The following is a 17,042-nucleotide window of genomic DNA, read 5'->3' on the forward strand; positions in this document are numbered from 1 at the left end:
GAACAGTAAGAAACAGTGTTAAAAAATGAAGCTGAAGTATTTATTTAGTTAACTCATGGTTTTTCAAGTCTGACAAGAATTAAACATTTCTCCTTCTCCAACAAAATAATTAAATAACATAGTGGTTTTCTTATTAATATTAAAGAATCTAAGGCTAATCAATGTTAGGGAGTCTCCAGGCTAACCCTTCTGGGAATAAGGATCTCCTCAATCTGAACTTCAGTTTTTTAACATATACAAGGCTATTTTACTCCAGCGCAATTGAGTGTAGAGTGCAGCTATGAATGACACTTATTTTATGGATTTATCTGACACACATTTTTAAGCATTTCAAAAAAATTTCAGAAGATTTAAGGAAAAACTTACAAAATACAACATATTTAGTTTATTTAAATACTACATACTTACTTAGTTTATTTAACTCCTGACGGAGGGTCTGACATTCTTGTGTCTGATTTACAAGTCTTTCCTGACTCTGAGCCAGACGTTTTTCAACTTCAAAGTATTGTTGTTCTGCAGAATGACACATTATGTCAATGCTATTTCAAACACCATATCAGAAAACCATCCATCAGGAAAACATCCAGAAATATTGCCATAGAATCTGAAGAAAAACTGGATTTTCTTTTTCAAGCCTTCTGATACATTGATACCTATTGCCAGCATTGTTTATGCTGTTCTACGGCTTTGATGAGAAGTTTATTTTGTATTTCTCTGTGTTGCGCAATGAGCTGGTCTACAGTTTTTGTACTTATGTAACTATTTCTGTTTTAGTAGCAGTAACCTTAACTGGACGTGGTGATGCTAGTTTAACAGATCTTACAACACTATAGCTTATTTCTAAAACTGCATGTAATTGGGTATACATCAGTGCTTAACTTGGAAAATGGCTCAAAGTACTTCTAGAAGAAAACCTTTATGACCTATAAACTATAACAAGTAGCAATTCTAGTTTTTCTTTATTAAATAAAATAAAAGTTTTATGTAAGATATATTTGCCAAGCTACAGAATAATAGTAGCAAAAAGCTTAGCAAATATTAGGGGTGCACTGATAAAGAGGTTTTTTGGGCCGATACTGGTAGCCAATTTTTAAAGAGCCACATCAGCTGATACCAATCCGACTGCCGACATGCAGTCACGCAGCTTGGAGAGCAATGTCCGGGGGCAGATTTTGGCCCCTGTTAGAGGGTCGTAGCTCCTGTTGGGGGGGGGGGGGGCGGGGCTGTAGCAGATTGAAGCCCCCAAGGCAAGGGACAGAGCAGGGCTGGGGGCGGTGCAGAGCTAGGCGGGGTGTGAGATGGAGCCATGGCTCATGGTGGGGGGGAGGGGGCACAGGGAAGGAGGAGCAGTTCCTGCTGCTGCACGCACCCCGGGAGAGCATATGCCCCTGAATTTGCGTGGGGCAAGGGCGAACTGCTGCTGTGGGCTGGGGTAGCACTCGGGGTAGGTGGCGGCAGAGCTAGGAGCAGGGATATGGGGGGGGCAGGCACCCCAAAATTTGCTGCAGCTCTCTCACCCCCCCTCCCAGTGCCACCTTTGCCTTTTCCTTATACTGCTGTCAATCCAATACAGGACCGTCATATCAATGCATCTCTAGCAAATATTACAGATAATATAATGATGACCCCTGGTTTACATCCTCTGATGTTACTATTTTCTTGGAACAACAGAAGAGAGAAATATTCCATTTCTGACAGAGCACAATTTTCTTATCTATGCTCTTCTCAAAAAGCACTTACAATTTTAAATAACAGAGTTCTTCCTGCTTCTATATCATAAAGTGAAAGAAAACGACCAGCCTTTTTCAACTGAGAAATTCTAACGGATATTCTTTGGTGGTTAGAAAGTCTTCAAATTATTCATAAAACCAATGATTATATAAACTACTAGTTTTCCAAAAATGGGGCACAAAAGAGTTTCAGATGTTAGCAAATTCAGTTAAAAATACCCCTAAGAGACAGGAAAAGCATCCCCATCACAGGCAGTGAAAACAACACACAGAGAGATGAAAGTTTACAGAATTCCAGAGGTGCACCGATACCGACGACCAATTTTTAAAAAGCTATATTGGCCGACACTGATCTGACTGTCAATGCTGTAGCCTGGCAGGATGGAGAACAGTGTTTAGGTGGTAAGTCTGTTGAGGGACGGGGAAGAGGCAAGGGGGGATGCAGGTGCAGGGCTGGGTGCTGCCCAGCTGGGATGGAGCGGGACACGGGATGGAGCTGTGGCTCATCTGGGGGTGCAGGGAGGGGCGGTTTCCACTGCTGCGTGCACCCCAGAAGGCATGGGGGGAGGGCCACGTATGTCCCCTGGATCTGTGCAGGGGGCGAGGGCAGGCTGTTGCTGTGGGCTGGGGTCAGGGGTGGCACTGGCTCTTCCTGGCAGGGGGAAACTGCACTTGGGGCAGGTGGTGGTGCTGCCATACAGGGAGCCACAGTGAATTTTGGGGTGGCTGCAACCCCCCCCGTAGTCCCTTCCCAGAGCCACTGGCCACCCCAAGTGCAGCCCTGGCCCAAACCCCCCACCCCTGCCAGGAAAAGCCCAGTGTTGCCCTCAACCTGCAGCAGCAGCCCTCTGCCTTCCAGGCCCGAGCCCTGCCACCCGCTCCCTCCCACAGTTACTCCGAGGCCTGCCTGCCCGCAAGAACGGAGCGGCTGTGAAGGCCACCACCAGGCGGTGTCCGTGCCGACTTGACCCGCTCCCGGCTTCCACAAACCAGGCCCCTCCCCGCGCGGCCCACTCCCCCAGGCTCCCTGCACCTGGTGCTCACCGCTATCCACGCGGAAGCGCTCATGGCTAGCCCGCAGCCCGTCGATCTCGCTCTGCTGGTCGGCCAGGAAGCGCTCCAGCTTCCCCTGCACCAGCTTGGGGAGCTTGGCCAGCTCGGCCCGCTCCAAGACCTGCTGCAGCACCGCCGCCATCTTGGCTGACAACCGCCGCCGCCGTCGCTGTCGCTGCCGCCACCGCTTCCCACCGCCTTCCGACCTGGCAGCGACAGAGATAGCGTACAGAGCATGCGCGAACACCGCCTCTCCCCTTCCAGTATCGTGCAACATGCCGGGAGCTAGGTCTACAGGAAGTGGGGCAGAGGAACTTCCGCCTTTGAGGGTGGCGCTCTCCCCGCCATTTTGAGTGAGGCCCGCAATGCCGGCCAGTGGGTTTAAAGTGCCTGAACTCGAACATTAGGGTATTGCTGGCTTGAAACAAGCAAACAAATTTAAAAAAAGACGCGTGTGAGGTGCGAGCTATGGGGAAATGCAGTGGCTTCCTCCTGCCACACCAAAAATGGCGGAGCTGGGGTGGGGAGTAATGTCTTTCTCCCGCGCTTATAGCTGGTATCCGGGCCGATTGGATGATGTCATTAGTAAGCGCTCGGGGAGGCTGGTGAATGCTGGTGACGTGAGGCTGGGACACATCAGTGTGTGGCTGAGCTCCGAGAGCGGTCTCCGGGGCTGAGGGTGAAGGTAGTGAGCGTGGCGCGCGGTCGGGGGAGGGTAGGTTGGACCGGGGTGGCTGGAAGTGTATCCCCTCCTTGCTCCTGCAGCTGGAATGGCTTGCGGCCCAGTTCCTTCGTGATTGGGGGCAAAAACGACGGTAGAATTGTCGCATTCAAAATAATTCTCTGCTGAAACGAGCCTATTAAAATTAACAACCCCCCCCCCGCTCATTTCAGACCTTTAAATCTTAGTGCAATGTCTAAACTTCCTGCTTAGTCATAGGTAGGCTTCAACTCCTTCAGCGGGGCTTTCGGAGACACAGGTTGTAGCTGTGTTAGTCTAGAGGCAAAAGCATCCACAACTCTTGAGGAAGAAGCGATATCTTTTATTAGACCAACTAGATAGTTGCAAGTTCCTTTTGTATTTATTTGCAAGCCCAAGAGCTTGCGAATAGTTGCAAAAAATATTTTTTATTGACTTACAAGCCTGAAAGCTTGCAAATAATAATAATAAATTGCAGTTACCCACTATCTAGCTGGTCTAATAAAAGATATCACCTCTTTCAGAGACTGCATTTCTGTACAGCTGCGCAAGTATGCAAAGATCAGCTCAGCAACTCTGAATGCGCGTGCCACAAAGCACGAGGAGAGAAGCACAGGCTCAGGCTCTGCACACATTAATTTAATGGCACAATGGGCTCTGATTCCTAGTCCCAACAATTGCGCCTCCTGCTTTGCTACATGTGTATAACAGTATGTGTGATTTGGGGATTTGGGATCGGATCCCAATCAGGCTATTTTGCCAGGGCAGGCCTGGGTTCATGATCCTGGACTCCCCCTGCAGCAAGTTGAAAGCGGAGTGCCCGCAACCTAGCATAAACCAGTGTTGTCCCAGGGCTGTACCATCACATGATGGTTGCCCCAGAACTGCACTGGGGCAGTCTGAGAGTGATGTGGTTCTGGGGCTGGGACCAGCTATCAGCAGGTGATCAGTCTCAGCCCCAGGACTGCGGTGGAGCTTGTTTGACATTCCAGTATAGTTCTGGGGCTGGAACCAATAATCTGTTATCTCATTGGGAGTCCCAGTTCCAGGATTTCACTTGGGCTGGTCCAAAAGTATTGTGCACCAAGATGTCAGAAAACTTTTTGTATGGTCCAGCTGCACATACAGTATTTAAGGTCTCAGCTGCAGATCAGCTGAGAAGTTCACAGATCCTAGGGTCGGTCCCTATGTGTTGTGAATATTAGAATCATGGAAAGTGAGGGTTGGGAGGGACCTCAGAAGGTCATCTAGTCCTCAAAGCAGGACTGTCCCAGTTAGACTATCCCAACCAAGGCTTTAAAGTTCCAAGGATGGAGACTCCACAACTTCTCTGGGTAACCTGTTCCAGTGCTTTACTACCCTCCTAGTGAGACAGTTTTTCCTAATAGCTAATCTAAACTTCCTTGATGCAACTCAAGAGCATTGTTCCTTCTTCTGTCATCTACCACCACTGAGTACAGTTTAGCTCCATCCTTTTTGGAACACGCCCCCCAATGTAGTTGAAGGCTGCTATTAATTCCCCCCTCACTCTTCTCTTCTCCAGACTAAATGAGCCCATTTCCCTCAGCCTTTCCTTAGCAGTCATGTGCCCCAGCACCCCAAAGCATTTTATGGCCCTTCACTGGATTCTCCAATCTGTCAACATCCTTTCTGTAGTGGGGAGCCCAAAACAGGACTCCAGATGTGGCCTTACCAGTGCCAAAGAGTGGGGAATAATCACTTCCCTGGATCTGCTGGCAACACTTCTACTAATGCAGCCCAGTATGCCAGTAGCCTTCTTTGCAGCAAGGGCACACAATCTAGTAACCCAAATTTTAGGAGAAGCATCACAGTATGGCACAGGGTGAAGGTGTAGTAGTATCAGCAGACCAGTGCCTAGCCAAGATGACTGTTTTCTAATGGCACCCTCCAGCTATAAAAAATGAGTGCTGGAAGGGACTGCAGGAGGTCATCTAATCCAAGCACCTGCACAAAGCAGGACCAGCCCCAACTCAATCACCTCAGCAAAGGCTTTGTCTAGCCAGGTCTTAAAAACCTCCAAGGATGGAGAGTCCACATAAGTAGTGGGGGGCCCACTGGACACAGCCAATGCTGAACAGAGGGGAAGAATCACTTCCTTCAATCTGCTGGCAACACTCCTACCAATGCAGCCTAGTATGCTGATAGCTTTCTCTGTACCAAGGGCACACTGTTGGCTCATATTCAGCTCATTGTCCATTATAACCCTCAGGTCCTTTCTTTGTAGGGCTGCAGCCTAGCCAGTTAGTCCCCAGCCTGTACCGGTGCATAGGATTGTTCCATCCAAAGTGCAGGACTTTGCATTTGTCCTTGTCCTTGGTGAATCCATCCTGACTGTTTCTAATCACCTTCTTGTCCTCCGAGTGCTTAGAAATGGATTCCTTAAGGATCTGCTCCATGATTTTTCCAGAGAGTGGGGTAAAGCTGACTGGTCTGTAGTTCCCTGAATCCTCCTTTTTCCCTTTCTTAAGTGTGGGCACTATATTTGCCTTTTTCCAGTCATCCAGGACCTTTCCAAGTCACCGTGAGTTTTCAAAGATGCTGGCCAGTGGCTCTATAGTTACATCAGCCAACTCCCTCAGGACCCTTGGGTGTCCCTAACCTGTTCTTTTGCCACAGTTGGCTGCTCACCTCCTCCCAAAACTGTGCTTCCAGGTGTAGTAGTAGTCTGGGAGCTAACCTTGCCTGTGAAGACGGAGGTGAAAAGGGCATTTAGTATTTCAGTCTTTTCTGCATCCTCTGTCACAAGGTTGTCTCCCTCATTCAGTAAGGGGGGAGCTTTCCCTTATCCTCCTTTTGTTACTGACATACTTGTCGAAACCCTTCTTGTGTACCTTTCATGTCCCTTGGAGCTGCAACTCCAGTTGTGCTTTGGGATTCCTGACTTCATCCTTGAATGCCCAAGCAACTCTTATACATATGCAGCCAGGCTATACACATGGTTTTTAGAAGTCTCAGTGCATGAGAACATGTGATTGGGTTCCCCTATCCCAGGGTCCTGTTAGCTAGGATTTGTCAGATGCCTGGCTACTTAGCCTCAACTAGAGCTGCAGGGCAATGTAGTCAACCTATTGGGTTGCAGTGTGCACTATCTGATAAGGTCCCTTGAACTCAGCATCCTGATCACAGTGGGATGCAGCCCAATACAGGGCTGGATCACACAGCTGTCATCCTGCCAACTGTGGTGGAGGGGCGAATCTGTCAACCAAGCCCCACCACGCAGCTGGCATCAGGCCGTATAGTAAAATTTCTATGATACATGTTTAATTTAAGGTCCTATAGAAATCAGCCATAAAAGTAATACAAGTTTTGTGGCATTTTTTTTTGTGGTGACTGTCTTGTTTTGTTGCACAATTGATTGCCAGAACATGTGGCTGAGCTACTATTCATGGCATGATGAATGGGTAATAGCATTTTAAGTGTAATATGTGACAGGGGCCTCAGTCCCTTCCTGGCTGATCTCCCATCATTGGCAGTGGAAGGAGGGGGGGTGCTAATGGGGCTTAGTCCCCCCAAACGCAGCAGCCCAGCTGTGGGCTTCTGGCAGCTGGGGTAGGGTGGGGAGGGGCACTAAGGAGTGGGGGGAGGGAGTGGGGCTGGGGCAGGCCCCGTGCAAATGGGGCGGGTTGTGGGACTGAGCTGCAAGTGGCTTGTCTGGGAAGCTTGGCTCCTGCTGCACATGCTTCGGAAGGCATGGGGGACATGTGTCTCCCCCAAAATTTGTGTGTGGAGTGGAGGCGGGCTACCTGCTGTGGGCTCGGGGCTCTCCACTGTGTTGCCTTTGGCCCAGGAGCCACATGCTGGCTATGTGCCCACTTTGTACTTGGCAGCAGTGGTGGCAGCAAGTTGTGCCTCCTGCTTCTGGCCAGGCAGGGGACACACAGTCAGTGCATGGCTCCTGGGGGAAAGGCAGCAGGGTGGAGAGCCCTGAGCCAACAGTGGGCAGCCTGCTTCTGCCCTTGCCCCGCTTGGCTCTCCTCCTAAAAGTGTCCCTGTGATTAAAAATGGTGGCGCTGGAGCTTGAACTAAAGCTCATTCTAGCCCCAGCCTCTGCCCCATTCCCTTCCTAACTGCGGGGGCCTCAATTTGTCCCCTCCCATGCTTCTTCACTCCCTCATGTCCCTTCCCCTCCACAGTTTTACCCTCAGGGTGCTGCTCTCCATGCTGCCCGGTTGCATTTCCGTAAATTGGTTATCAGATCGGTATCAGCCGACATGGCTGGTTAATAATTGGCTTTTGGTATTGGCCAAGAAAATCTTTATTGATGCACCCCTATAAAAATATAGAGGGTTGCTTCAAGTTTAAAAAAATTTAACTGCTGCTGGGGTCATTATAATATATTTAATTATTTCATAGACTGAAGCAAGACAATTGAGTTGCAAAGTTGTAGTAATGGGAAGAAGCTACTTTGTGGAAGAAACTGTTGGACAGTATCTTTCAAACCTCAGCACCAAGCCAAAGGTTTTTGCCACTGGCCTGCTGATAGGACAGGTAAGTGTGTTATATTGATGTAAGCATGTGTTGGCCTCTTTAGTGGATATGTGTAACTGCAATTAATAATATGTTTGACTAGGGGTTTGCTCTGCTTCAGTTCAAGAAAATGAAAGCATTCTAGTTGATTTTCATAGTGTAGGATTAAGCCCATAAATATAATATTGAACATTTATCAGGCAGTGAGTTTATACAGAAACTTACAAGTGTCCTTGGGGAATCCAGTTTATTCACTTCCAAACAATGACAGGCTCAGTTGGATTTCCAACTTGTTTTTCCAAGTGGTTTGGTACATGTGACTATGAAGATATAACACCAGCACTTTTATATTTCACTTCTTTATTTTCATTCCTGCAGGGGTAGGCAGTTATTTTGGCTGGAAGGCCACTTAATGAGTTTTGGTGAACTGTTGAGAGTTGCAAGGGTAGCCCTACCCCTTGACGGGTGCCCTGCCTCCTGGGTACCATCTTGGATCTGGAAGTCCCACCTCTAACTCCTGACCTTTGCCACTGGACATCTCTCCCCTTGCCCTGGAAGTAGTCCTCTTGGGAGGGAGGGTGCTGCCTTCTTGAAACCAGGGGAAAAAAAAAAATCATGCACTGAAAAATAAAAAATTGCTTTAACTTATTTTAATTTTATTTTAAAATATTTTTGTTCTGCTTTATGTATATTTGCATAGTGTATCTAGAGACAATTGCATAATAGCTCAAAATACAGTCTTACTCTTGTATATTGTGGTGGGGTTAGGTGGGTGTCTGGGGGATGGGTATGGCTGTGGGGTATGTGGTTAGGGTGGAGGTTATGGTGGGTGGGGTGAGAGTGTGTGTAGGAGGGTGTGCATGTGTTTGGGGGACTGGTGGAGGTGGGAGCATATGGGTACATGCGTGTGTACCTGCAGTTGGGAACTAGGGGGGAGTGGGTCCTTGGAGTCCCTGGAGTGTTGTAGTCCCTGGAGCTGCATGTGGTGGCAGTGACCGGGGCCAGTCCCCACCTGGTCCTATAGTATGCAGCATTCCACACTCCCACCCTAGTTCCCAGGGGTGGGCTCTGGCAGGGCTTCTTGCTATGCCACTGGGTCCTTTCCCTGGCTCCTCCTGGGTCCTGCTGCTGCTGGCGCCATATTATCTTTGACAGGCAGCCACAGGCAAATAATTATTTTTCTAAATTTTTTAGGGGACCCACCAGCCAGCTAGAATGCCCACCCCTGTGTTATAGCATATACTAGCCAAAGTACCCAGCTTTGTACGGGTTGCAGTAATCACATTTTAATGTTTTATAAATAATATATTTTCATTCTTTCTTATTTCCCTCTACTAATAAGCTGTGTATATGTGTTTAGTTTTGTACCCTATTTTACTTGTGTGATACAGCTTGACACTGTGAGCCTTTGGTCATACCAAAAACCTATAAAAGTTGAACATTTAAATGTTTTAACTGAATTGTGAGGTAGAATTATTTGTTTACTTTGCAAGACTTTAGCATAGCACTGAGGATTTCACATCACATTTTTCTATCCCAGTTTATGATGGTGTTTGACACTTTTTTTATCCATGTAGAGGTTCAGGATAGACAGTGTTGCATGTTTTGCCATCTGCTGCCAAGACGAAAAGGTTTTTGCCATTGCCAACTCTGGAACAACCAACATAGAGCTGGCCATGAGAAAAGCATGGGTTTTGCAGGTTGAGGCCAACTTTGAATGATTGTCCCTGTGCCTTGTTGATGCTCGTGGCAAAACTGAGGTGGATTGGAAACTGGAGCCGTTTAAATTGAAATGGCAGGTCAGAGGAAATGATTAGAATGCATGGAATGAAGACATCCTTTCCCATTGCATGGACAGTCATGATGGTGGCTTCAGTGACATGTGGCATGAGCTTCTTAACAGCCAATCGTGTTCCATTGCAGAGTGCTGGTGGGTCCAGATTCTGAGAAGTTGACTGCCTCATTGGTATCTGGGACAGTGTCCACTGACTTCTGTGTTTGCACAGTGCCAGGCAATTGAGAAAGAAGGTCTTTGTTTATGATATTGACTGCATCATTTTTTGGTGCCAGGATGTCTCTTTGGCATAGCCACTTGTGGTCGTGAAAGTGATGTGCAACATTTGGAAAAACTGCCTCTTTCAGTTCTTGAAATGTTGCAACTGTTTTTCCAATGTTATTAATTGAGAGAGTTCCATCCTGATTCACAGATACTATGGCCCCATTTCCCAGTTTGAGCAGGCTTGCAGTGAACTCTCCAGCAGATGCATCACCTGTTAGATGCAGTCGCATGTTGGTCATGAGGCTGTTGCTGAATGTTTTTCCAAATGTATGAAGCTTTGAGGCAGGCCTGTAGTTCATCAGCTTTGGTGCTATGTGGAATGACTGGCAGTGTCTGTTGAAAATCCCCAGCCAGCACCAGAGTCACTCTTCCCATTGTTTTGTCATTATGTTGAAGATCTTGGAGGGTGCAATCAAGAACATCTAAAGCAGCTTTGTGAGACATTGTGCACTCAACCCAGACAATGAGCTGGCACTTCAGCAGGACCTTTACTTTGCTGGTACCCTTGGCAATGTTGCAGGTTGGTGCCTCTGCACTTGCAAGATTTAAGGGCAACTTGAAGGCTGAGTGAGCTGTTCTTCCTCCTGGCAACAGTGTGGCAGCAATGCCTGATGATGCCACTGCAAGGGCAATCCTGTTTGTCTGCCAGATTTTGGCCAAAAGAAGATCGAGGAGAAAAGTTTTCCCAGTTCCACCTGGAGCATCCAGAGAGAAGATGCCACTACTCGCATTGAAAACTGCTTTAGTAATCTTGTTGAAGGCTTCTCTTTGGTCTGGGACCAGACTTGGCTCACTATCTTGCATGTGTTTAGTAAGCTGGTCAATGTTGTAGTTGCGCTCTCTCAAAATTTCATTTATCAGCTCATTATTATCTCATTGTGGGTCAGGAAGGCCACAGGTTTTGAGGTCAGAGCCACCCAAAGCCTTGATCTTGTCTTCAGTGATAATGAGAACTTGATTGAAGATGGCATCACTGTAGTCCAGTTCAAGGTTTGGATTTTGCACTCATGCCTGATGGAAAATATCCTTTGCCAAATTCTCCCTGTGGTTGTCCCATAGTTGTTGAGGATTTGACATGCCACATGCTGCAGCATGATGGCAAACAGGTTTCGCAGCATCCCTGGTGACTGAGTTGCAGCTGCCTCTTCTAATGTGCTGTTCCAGTGTGTATCATCCTCCAGCAATCCTCTGAGCTGGCAAGCCTGTTTGTAATTTTCACAGATCCTTTGCTGACATACTTGCAGACATATTTGATTGATTTCACAGTGGCAGTACTCAGCATTGATGTGTGCATTGAAGAGTCATGAGAGGACAGTATGGAACAATCCATTTGTTGTCAACTTGAACCTCAGAACTATGAACTACGATGGTTGTTGTGAATCCACTATCTTCTGGTTTTCTCCGACGATATAGAGGATATCCATCTTGTCCAGTCTGTCTCTCTTTCAGAAGATAGCGTGGGAACCTTTTTGTGCATTTATTATCTTTCATCCATGGTGAGTTTGGGTGGATGCTTCCACAGGGACCATGCACCATCTGTGGTTTGACGATACTGAACAGAGGTGGATCAATTTCTGGATCTGGAAGTTGAGCACTAATGATGTCATCCACTCTGTAGACATGAAGTTCATCCTGAAACCACAGCAGAATGTGGGTATGTGGCAGGCCACATTTTTTGCCACTCAGTTGTGTACATGTAGCACTGAGTGACTCCAAAAATCTTTCCCTTGTTGATGAGATTCATTAATGCCTTCACTTTTTGTCGAAATACTCTTGCCAGCAAATCATGCCGATCCTGTGGTTTTTGGCCTGGCATCAGTTCATTAGCCTCTTCCGCCAAAGCTGGGTTGCAGATGAAGGTAATGAAGAAATCAGGGCAGCCATAGTTTCCCACATATGTCATGGCATCTTGAGTGCACTCATGCATGTAGCGAGGCCCACCTGTGAAACTGGAAGGCAAGATGACCAATTGGCCAATATTGGCAGCATCTGCGTCATTGTTCATGGCATCCCTGAGGTGAACATAGTTTTCAGCTCTGAGTTTCTTTTGGTTCATTCGAATGAATCTCAATCTTTCTGCTTCAATTTTGGCATACATGTCCACAGCAAATTGGTGGAAGAGTTCTTTGCATCGCAAGATGTGATTGAAACTTCTAGTTTGCAGTATCATCCTGTAAGCATAAAAGTCCATGGCAGAAATCTTCTTTTGAGTTGGCAGGCCTGTCGCTGGGTTTGTTTGTCGCAGTTCAAAATGGTAGCCATCATCACCCTTCCAGAAAATTAGTGGATACTGAAGTGCATCATATGATCGATGTGTCTCAGCAGTTTTCTGGAGGGAGTTGTTTCTGAGTTGCAACACAATGTTTCAATGGCCATGTTGTTCACCAGCCAGAATGACAACCACTTCTGATGTTGTGGGTGCATTGAAGTGCCACTCAGGCTCACCAGCTGGAGTTTTGTCTGCATGAATGACAACATGATACTATGGAGTCATCTTCTCCGTGGCACACTTGAAACTGAACAGAGTTGTTTTTCTTGTGGAACAAGTCATGAATTAAGCATTTTGGCTAATTCATGGGGGACATATATATATTGGGTCCTAATTCTGTCTGCTTCAACCAGGGTTAAAGCTGGAAGTTTTTTATGTTTGCTGGAATGTAAAGTTGTATGTAATTTGAAACATCTGTATGGCTCCCACCTCCTGCATATGCTGTAACCTGCTTGTCTTACTATTTAAAAATATATATACAGACAAATGTGGATAGTTATAGGCAAAAGAAGAAAAAATAATGCATTTTTAATAGAGCATTATAGATATGAACTATATACATTGGACAACACTTAAAAGTACTATGGTCATTACATTTGGCTCTGAATGTCAACCTCATTTTGGTGTTTTTTTCCTCCCTTTCTCTGTCTTTAAAGTGCTCCCCACAAAGAGATTATGTGATTTTGGCTGTTAGAACACCTCCAAAAGAAGAGCAGAAGGAAAGCTACTGTCCTGCAAAATTGGCTGATATTGATGAAGAATGGGTGACAACACATGCTAGTCAGGTAGCACAATTTCATAATTTTAAAAAAGTATGAAAGGAAATAGTCTTTTCTTTTTTCATAATTTTATACCCTATTTCTTTGTATGAACACAGTTCCTTATGAACTGCCAATTGTAGATGTCAATCAAAAATTCAAATTGTTCTGAATAAAATTAAAATACATTTCCAGTTTTTTTTTTGAAGCCATATAGCTTATGGATTTTCAGCCCAGAAATTTGCCTGAAATAAAATAAACTGGGAGAACAGTGTATGGGAAGTTTAATAACTAAACTAGCTTCATTCTTGCAGTTTAAGCTACACTCATGTTTGGATATTTGTTTCTATTCCCTGCCTTCCACTGCCCCCCCACCAAGAACAGACTTAGCATAATAAATCAGAGGTATATTTCTTTAAGTTCATAAAAGTGTGATGATAATACTTAATCTTGCATTTCTATTTATTTTGTAAGGTGTCTAGAATGCTCCCAGGAGGATTGTTAGTTCTTGGGGTATTTATTATTGCAACTCCAGAGCTGGCAAAAGACACCCAAAATGCTTTGCGCAAGGTAAGCGGCTAGATAGTGTCACCAAGAAAGAGCTATGTGGGGCAAGGAGTGTTGGTATTTTATGTATATAGTTGTTATGCAACAGAATAGCTTTATCTTGGTCCTGAATACATTCAGTATGCTTTTACAAACAGAAAACAAAAATAGCCCCTATTTAATGCAAAAACAGGACTCTTATGCTCTTAGTTCTAGTTTATCAATTATGAATGCGTGTAAATTGAAACTAATGCCTATTCATTAAGTATAGCAATTTGTATTTGTTTTTATACTTGGGGATTATATTACATTATTATTTATCATTAGAATATATTAATCTTTACAGGTGAGGTGTTTATTGGAGGTGACTAGCTATTCTAGTCTGAAGCCACCCTGCCTTACCATCTGTCCAACATCTTAGGGCACTTTTACACATGCTCTGGGGGTTATGGATGGTACTTTGAGAGCCACTCTAATTAAAGCACTGCAGCATCTCTTGTCAGCATCCCTGTACTTCAAAATGGTGGCGGGGGTGCTTGAACTAAAGCTTGTTCAACGAGCTTAAGTTAAAACAGCCCTGTCACCAGTTTGAAGCTCAGGGGCGCTGATGCACGAGACATGGGAGGCTGCTGGAGTATGGTAATTACCATGCTCCAGCAGACTCAGTCTGCTCTGACATGCTGTAACTACAGCACATTGGAGCAGCCTCCACACTGTGTACAGGCAGCCTTAGAAAGTTTGGAGAAGCATGTACTTTCATAGACAACAGCCTACCTTGTCAGCTACTGTCATAGTTCTCTAAGGTGCCAGTCTGCCATACCTTCTGCATGAAGTGCTTTAGTGATCATATGAGGGAGTTTATGTATTGTGTTACAGTGTCATTATTTTTATAGTTGGATTGAGAGAGAGACGTTATTACAATTGATCACTGGTAAGGATTAACTCTGCCCCTATAGGTTGAAATCCAGATTTCAGCTTTAGGTTGTACTTTCAGCACAGAGTAGCTCATGAATTAAAATTTGTAGCTAAATATATGGGTACAGATTATGCGCCTCCTTCTTTTATGTAACATTATAAGCAAAAAAGTTAGCATTCTTGAAAACAAAATCAAATGCTTAGAAATTAGAAAGGTCAAAACTAGTTGTCTCTGCAGTCTGAATTTTGCTTTGTGCCTGTGCCTTAACGGTTACAGTACCTCTGAATACTGTCTCCTTCCCTTTCCTCCCTTCCCCCATGGGACTCCTATGTTATTCAGTGCTCTAGAAGGACCTGTTCTAGAGACAAGTTGAGGTTGCCTGGTCAAGGAGCTTGTGGACATGATTTCTGTTTTATTTGTTGCACAGATTAGGAGTGAATGAGGCAGGGTTATGAAGGAAGAAAAAACATGGTCTCATGGCTAAGGCAGTTGAATGCTGCTCTATAGAGCTGGATTCTACCTCTGCACCTGTCCCAGAATTTCTGTTATTCTAGGTAAGCCATTTAAAATTCTGCACAACAAATTTTGAAACTAAACAGTTTCTCTTTCTGGTGGACAGCTCTGAGGCCTTCTGTAGAAATGTTCAGCATTCAAAACTGTAACTGAAATCTACTTCTGAAAATTTAGGCACCCAGAATTAGTTGGTATGTCCCTTTAATATCTCTGTCCCTTGGTTCTCCATCCATGCAATGGAAAATACAGAAAAGCTCCCAAGGAAAATACAAATTGATCCTTCGGCTCTGGATTTGAACAGTATGCTGCTGTTGTATAGGCAGTTCTCAGACTTGCGACATAATTGGTTTCTGAAAACTACATCTTAAGTCAAAACATAACTCTGAACTGGTTTTCCCATAAGAAACAATGTTATAATGGGGATTGGTTCCTGAACCGAGGCGCAATACCCTATTTTCGCCAAAAATAGCCAGGAATTTTGTACTCAGTCAATTATAGATGAGTCATATAGCTACATTAATAGATTTACATAGTAAATAGAAATTATATTGATGTGGAAGGACTTCTTTGAGGTGACTTTGCTGGACTTTTTGAAGGGTTCTTACCTGGAGTCTTCTCAGGAGTCTTGGCTGCAGGTTTTTCTGGAGTCTTGTCTGCTTTCTTAAAGAAAGTGTCCAAGGAAGTTTGGACAGATGTTCTCCAGGGAGATGGGTGATGCAGTGAACTTGTTCGCTGACGTGGTGTGGTGTTGGAGCAAGCATTGTAAAGTCGAAACTGACGTCAGAAAGTTGAAATAGGATGTCAGTTTATAAATGTTGTAAGTATGAAATGTTGTAACTCAAAACGTTGTAAGTCGAGGACTTCCTGTATTTTTTTAAAAAAGGAAGCATATTGTCATACATTGGAAAATGAGAAGAAAAAATATTGAATAATTTTAAGTTAGCACTATCCATTTTTTGCTCTGAGGGGATGTCTACACTGCAGCAGCAGTTTGCCTTGGCTAGGACATTCATGTGCATGCCCCACTCACCCATGGTCTAAACCCAGATTTAAGCCAATAAGGCTGTTCCAGAGACAACTGTAGCTGAACTCATGGATCATCAGCGTGGTTGGGATGTTCAGAATCACCACGGACCTCTGTCTCTTGAATTAACACTGTAAATGATAGCGGTGGTTGGGGGAGAAAACGCAGTGGGTTTCATAGAGATATAGCGACAGCCCAGGAATGGTGAAACTCAGTAATTGTGGGCACAATTTTTTTCTGATTGCCTCTGCTGAGCCTTCCCCAGTCATAACTGACTGCCCTCCTCCTTCCCTTTTGGGTATTTCTTCTAAATTCATTCATGTAATGTTTTCTTGACCGTAAGCTGAGTCTTGAGATCCTTTGGTTCCTTGTCTTCTTGGCCAGAGAGTCCCCTCCTCAGCTCTTGGGTTTCAGTGCTGACTCAACATAGCTCTCTGGCCCATTCTCCTCTATTTTTCAAGAGAGTCTTGTTTCTTCTACGTTTGAATTGGAAATTTTCCTTTGTCATTGATTTACAAAGGGTGTGCTGCAGCATATTAGTGTGCCACAAGAGCAGTAGAAGTATGCTGAGAAAAATTATACAGGTCTGGAAATAGGCAGGGAGAGGAGCGGTGGCAATTAACACTGCTACCATTCCCCTGCTGCCACACTTCTAGGCCCTGTGCAGTGGGAATAGATCCATGAACCAGACCCATCCAGCCCACAGTGACCTGGCACTGCTCATCCATCCTGCAGGGCCAAAAAACTGCGTAAGGCTTGTGTACCTTACGCTGTGCATATACACATGTACACATCCTCTTTTCAAATGTAAAAACGAAGTGGGCTGGTCGCCACTTCTAATTTAGAAAAAAAAGTGTGCCCAAAAGTATGGGAAATGCTGCTGTGTTCCTTGCAGGCCAACAGAGGGCTTTACTGAGAACACAGGAGAAACTGGATCTCTGGGGAACCTGGAAGACATGACATTTAAGGCAAGATTAATCCATTGT

The 17,042-nt window shown here is 45.3% G+C and overlaps 2 protein-coding genes across 6 annotated transcripts in view; one reads left to right on the forward strand and one right to left on the reverse strand.

The window, feature by feature from the left end:
- TPR (translocated promoter region, nuclear basket protein) overlaps positions 1-3,023 on the reverse strand; it is a 60,694-nt gene extending 57,671 nt beyond the window's left edge. For 2 of the 3 annotated variants that reach the window (XM_090048344.1, XM_090048345.1), the window contains exons 1-2: positions 2,775-3,022; positions 409-513 (exon numbers count right to left, since the gene is read on the reverse strand). In XM_090048344.1, coding sequence (XP_089904470.1) covers positions 409-513; positions 2,775-2,925 — 256 coding nt within the window. In that variant the 5' untranslated portion in view covers positions 2,926-3,022. Of the gene's footprint in view, positions 1-408; positions 514-2,774 lie in introns of all 3 variants that reach the window. The other variant, XM_090048346.1, reaches the window with a different exon arrangement.
- A 104-nt stretch (positions 3,024-3,127) lies between these two features.
- ODR4 (odr-4 GPCR localization factor homolog) overlaps positions 3,128-17,042 on the forward strand; it is a 48,994-nt gene continuing 35,079 nt past the window's right edge. The window contains exons 1-4 of one of the 3 annotated variants that reach the window (XM_090048348.1): positions 3,128-3,242; positions 7,858-7,992; positions 12,956-13,084; positions 13,532-13,627. In XM_090048348.1, coding sequence (XP_089904474.1) covers positions 7,894-7,992; positions 12,956-13,084; positions 13,532-13,627 — 324 coding nt within the window. In that variant the 5' untranslated portion in view covers positions 3,128-3,242; positions 7,858-7,893. Of the gene's footprint in view, positions 3,243-3,301; positions 3,469-7,857; positions 7,993-12,955; positions 13,085-13,531; positions 13,628-17,042 lie in introns of those variants that run through there. The other 2 variants (XM_090048347.1, XM_090048349.1) reach the window with 2 other exon arrangements.

Source organism: Crocodylus siamensis, chromosome 5 (genome assembly GCF_052110815.1).
Source record: "Crocodylus siamensis isolate JL-2025a chromosome 5, ASM5211081v1, whole genome shotgun sequence".
In the NCBI taxonomy this organism is placed as follows: Eukaryota; Metazoa; Chordata; order Crocodylia; family Crocodylidae; genus Crocodylus; species Crocodylus siamensis.